Raw genomic sequence first — 4,331 nt, 5'->3', positions numbered from 1 at the left:
GCTGGGTCGGGGGCCTTGGGGAGGGCCGGGGGGCCCTGGGGTGCTCCTGGCCTGGGGACGAGGAAGCGGAGCCGTCTGGGAACCTGCCAGGATCCCACGCGGGCCACTTGATTTCTTCGCCCATCGTCCAGTTCAGTGTTGTCCAATTTTTCTCTCCCCTTCACAGCAGTGTGTCAGAAAATCCCATGTTTTCCCCCATGGTGGTGAGTTCTTTTGTCACTGAGTCTGCAGTGGGAAAGAACAAACAAAACCGCACCCCGATCACCATTTTCCGAAGGCTGGAAATGCAGGGGGTAGCCTATAGCAGACACAGTTCCCAGTTTTAACAACTGGTGCCAAAAGTGACTGTGCTTGTCTTATTTTTTTCTAAACAAACAGACAAATGAAGACCAAACCCACCCATGTACACAGCGTTGCTGCGTCCCAGCGCTCTTTCCCCAGGTTTGGCAGGGCAGGGGGGTGAGAGCTGGCTGGCGTTAGCGTCTCTGCCATCAGGTCTTCCACGCTTGCAGCTTCCTGAATTTCAGAAAGCGCCGTCACCGGTGCACCGCCCCCCCCAGACACCCAGCCTGGGACTGCGCCTGTAGCTGGAGTCCAAAATCAGGGAAAATAGCAACATCAATCAAAGTATAAAATTAATTCTTTGCTTTTGTTTTATTGTCTACGTCCTGTTCCCTGGGGTCAGGGAGGCTCAGCCTCCTCCTGTTTGTGTCTCAGGTGTTTGCTGTTGGCCCGGCGGTGGCAGGGGGTGGGTGGCTTCGGCGCCGGGGGCTGCTGCGTTGTCGCTGCCCCGTCCCGGCTGCAGCTCCTCGGCCGGTGTCGGCAGACGCCTTTGCAACAACGGAGCTGCTGACGAAGCTGTGAAGCAGCCGCACAGGATGCGAAGACACAAAGGATCCTTTTGGCTAGAAACTTCTCTGGAAAGTCCAAAAATAATTTGGGCTGAGCTACCAACCGCCATCAGGAAGTGTCCAGTCTTGAAGCACAGACATCTCTTCGCCAGTGGGCCAGGAGCGGGTCCCCAGGCCATCTGCAGATGCTCTGATGAGCACAGCTTGAGCCCCCCGGCCCGCTGCGCTCTCTGCAGCACTGCCCTGCTTCTCTTGGGGCCCGTTCGTGTCCGTCACCCCCCAAAGACAGGCAGTTATTTTGAGCCCTATCTTCTCCCCACGTTTATTTTCTGACTTTATGGATTTTTCTCCCAAATAATGAAAAAATGACTTTGAGCGTGCCTGTCTCCTGCCTGACGGCCTCCGTGCTCCGGGGAGCTGTGCTGGCCCACGCATGGCACCCGGGGTACCCGTTCCTCTGGAAACCTTCCCGTGGCGGCGGCGGCGAACGCTGTGTTTGGAGCTGCGTGTTCTCCTGCAAGGGAACGTGTCTGGGTCTGTGCAGGGCACGGGGCTATCGATCGGCGGGTGGCACGATTCCGTGCGCCCAGGAGTGCTGCAGCAGCACCGGGAAAGAAAACCAAAACCAACCCAGTGCTCTCTGCAGCCTGCAACCATTATTAACGTTGCAGCGCTTTCTCATGTCTGTTAAATTCATGATGACTATGGACTTTTCTCACCACCTTGCTATAGTTTTGTTCCATTCAGGCTAAATTTCTGAGACCTGCCACTTTTGTGTAGCAGTTGTAAAAATACGCAACCTTTACCGCTCTCTCCTTTTGCAGGTTACTCATCGGCAGTACAGAAATTCTCCCAGACTTTGCAGTCCTTCCAGTTCGACTTCATTGGTGACACGCTAACGGACGACGAGATTAACATTGGTGAGTTCTCTTCTTTTTGATGCACACTTTCAGTTGCTGAGAGAGTCTCCTTCTCTAGGAATTTGCCTGTGCTGATGGGTTTTAAACAGCATCAGGAGCCGGGTTCCTCAAATGCCAGCCGTATTCCATACATATTCCATAGCGTATTTGACAGACTTGAACTTTCATGGGTAGAGTTTCACATTCCCGATTCAGTGGATAATTTGCAGAGGTTTTCACAGAATCCCAGCATGTGGCAGGGCCCTCGGGAGCTCACCCAGTGCCACCCCCCTGCCCAAGCAGGCTCACCCAGAGCAGGGGGCACAGGACAGCGTCCAGGCGGGGGTTGAAGATCTCCAGAGAAGGAGACTCCACAGCCCCCCTGGGCAGCCTGGGCCAGGGCTCGGGCACCCTCACAGTCAACAAGTTCTTCCTCCCGTTCAACCGGAACCTCTTCTGCTCCAGTTTGTGCCCATGGCCCCTTGTCCTGGTGCTGGGCACCACTGGGAAGAGTCTGGCTGCGTCCTCGTGACCCCCACCCTTGAGATATTTGTAGGTGTTGATGAGATCCCCCCTCAGCCTTCTCTTCTCCAGGCAATGGCTCCATCCCTGCGCTGTGCTGCCAGGCAACTGGGGAGGGTGGCGGCACTGGCCTCCCAGCAAGTCCTGCTTCCCAGTGCCGCAGATAGACTGGGAGCACGCCCAGAGCACTGGTGTATCTCTCGAGCCAGGCGGGTGCTGCTCCTAAAGCTGCCTTTGCTCGGCAGAGAGCGTGTTACAGAAACAAAGCTGCCCTGAAAAAGGGACCAGGCTGCACGCTGTCGGGAAAAACGAATTGCTGGATGTGCCCTTGTACGGCAAATAATTGCCAGTCCCTGCCTTGGTGGAAGGGAAGCCTGTGGCTCGTGTGCCGTACCCATCCCTGCACCTCTGTTTGGGGATTAGCAATCCTGAAGCCATGTCCCAGCCCTGCCAGCCCGGTGCAACTGTGCAGGTTCCACAGCTGCCAGCTGCGCCCAGGGAGTTAAAACAAACGGCCTAAATGCCCTAACCCCAGTGCTTTTCAAATGAATCCTGCGCTTGGCTTCGCTAGCGCTGTTGAACGGCCGATGCGGGGGGGGGGGGGGGGGGGGGCGGGGGGGGGCTGGGTGGGAGGGGCAGCGGGGGCTCCTCCAGCCCCCAAGGGTCTGACCCTGGCCCGTGGGGCGAAACCCTGGGAGCAGCCGCGTGGGCTGAGGGATGGGGCTGGGGGGCACAGGGCATTATCCAGGCTGCTCCTGGGGGCTGAATGTAGCGAAAAAGAAAAAGCAAAAGTTTTTGTCAGGCAGTTGTTGAAGAGTGGCTGGAAGGGTGGCGCTGCTGATGTCAGGTCCCTCGGCCATCGCTGAAAGGGGAAGGAAGTAAAGCCTGTTCTTTGGGTTGTTTTATTTAAAGCAATTGAAAGCAGTTTTAGCTTGCCCTTCAAAATCTGATTTCCTTTATGGAAAGTCTCTCGGTGAAACCTCCTGGAAACGAGTCAGCCTCCAAATCTAATGCCAGCAGAGGTGCTGAATTTCCAAATGCTTCCCTTATCTGGATAAGGGAGGGTAAAATGTTGCCTTATAAATGCCCCTCCTGGGAGCAGAGGGATCTGAAGCAAACAGCCGCCCGATCGGAGCATCCCTCCCCTCGGCTTGAAGGGGCAAAGCCCCGGTCTCCAGCGCCCCTGCTCCCTGTGCTCTCGCGGGAGGGGAGCCGACCCACCAGCGGGGAGCCGGTGCTGGAAATGGCAGGGGTTGAGTGGGGGATTGTGGGCAGAGGAGCGCAAGAAGGGATCACAGCAGATGTCAAACTCTCCGGGGCGGGACGAGCGCGTTTCCCTACTTCTGTTTGTGTTAGGGCCTGTTTGTTTTGCTTTTTCAAGAGGTCCCTGGTTTCCCCCTGTGAAAAAGCCTGTGCTGTGTTCCTCCTCCTGCCCCAAGCCCTGCGGTGCCTGCCGGGGCTGAGCCGCCTTGCCAGGCTCCCTTATTCCTGCAGCAGCAGCAGGGCGCTGACACCTCCGCAGCAGCTTCCATCTCCTGCAAGGGTGCCAGAGATCTGCGTGGGAGCGCCGGAGCTCGTTTGATGTGCAGGATATGGGGATGAAGCAAACCATTCACAGGCACTTCTTGTCGTAGCTCAGGGGAGGTGTTTGATCTGTAAATACAGCCAGTGGCGCGCCGCTTTCTTTTCCTGTAGGCAAGGAGCAGGCTGGCACCCCTGCGTGTCGGGTGGTGGCTTTGAACGCTGCAAGCGTGAGTCAGGGCACAGGCGCTGGGGTGATGTCTGTCGCGAGCAGCGCTTTCCCCCGGGAATGTTAATTGTCAGCGATGCACCCGCGTTACGCAGGGCTGCGGTCCCTCCGCCGGTCGCCTTCTTGGGGCCCGAATCAGCAGCTCCTGCAGAGATAAATGGAGCAATGAAATCGGATGGCGTGTTCCTCCTTCCCAGGCACGGGAACGCGAAACCCTCTGGTTTCCAGCAGCGCTTCAGCTGAGTCAGCCCCGGGTGGTCCCCAGGTGTGGCTTGGCCGGCAGTGCTCGCAGGCAGCCTCCCTGCTCTG

At 57.3% G+C, this 4,331-nt stretch overlaps 1 protein-coding gene across 1 annotated transcript in view; it reads left to right on the top strand.

Annotated features, from left to right (window-relative positions):
- The window catches only part of OPHN1 (oligophrenin 1), a 66,169-nt gene that overhangs the window by 19,734 nt on the left and 42,104 nt on the right, over positions 1-4,331 (top strand). The window contains exon 5 of the mRNA XM_035895642.1: positions 1,676-1,771. Coding sequence (XP_035751535.1) covers positions 1,676-1,771 — 96 coding nt within the window. The remainder of the gene's footprint in view (positions 1-1,675; positions 1,772-4,331) is intronic.

The sequence above is a fragment of the Egretta garzetta genome, unplaced genomic scaffold (genome assembly GCF_000687185.1).
Source record: "Egretta garzetta isolate BGI_Z169 unplaced genomic scaffold, ASM68718v1 scaffold906, whole genome shotgun sequence".
Classification (NCBI taxonomy): Eukaryota; Metazoa; Chordata; class Aves; order Pelecaniformes; family Ardeidae; genus Egretta; species Egretta garzetta.
Note: the sequence above shows the minus strand (reverse complement) of the source record. Positions and strands in the feature narration are given on the sequence as shown.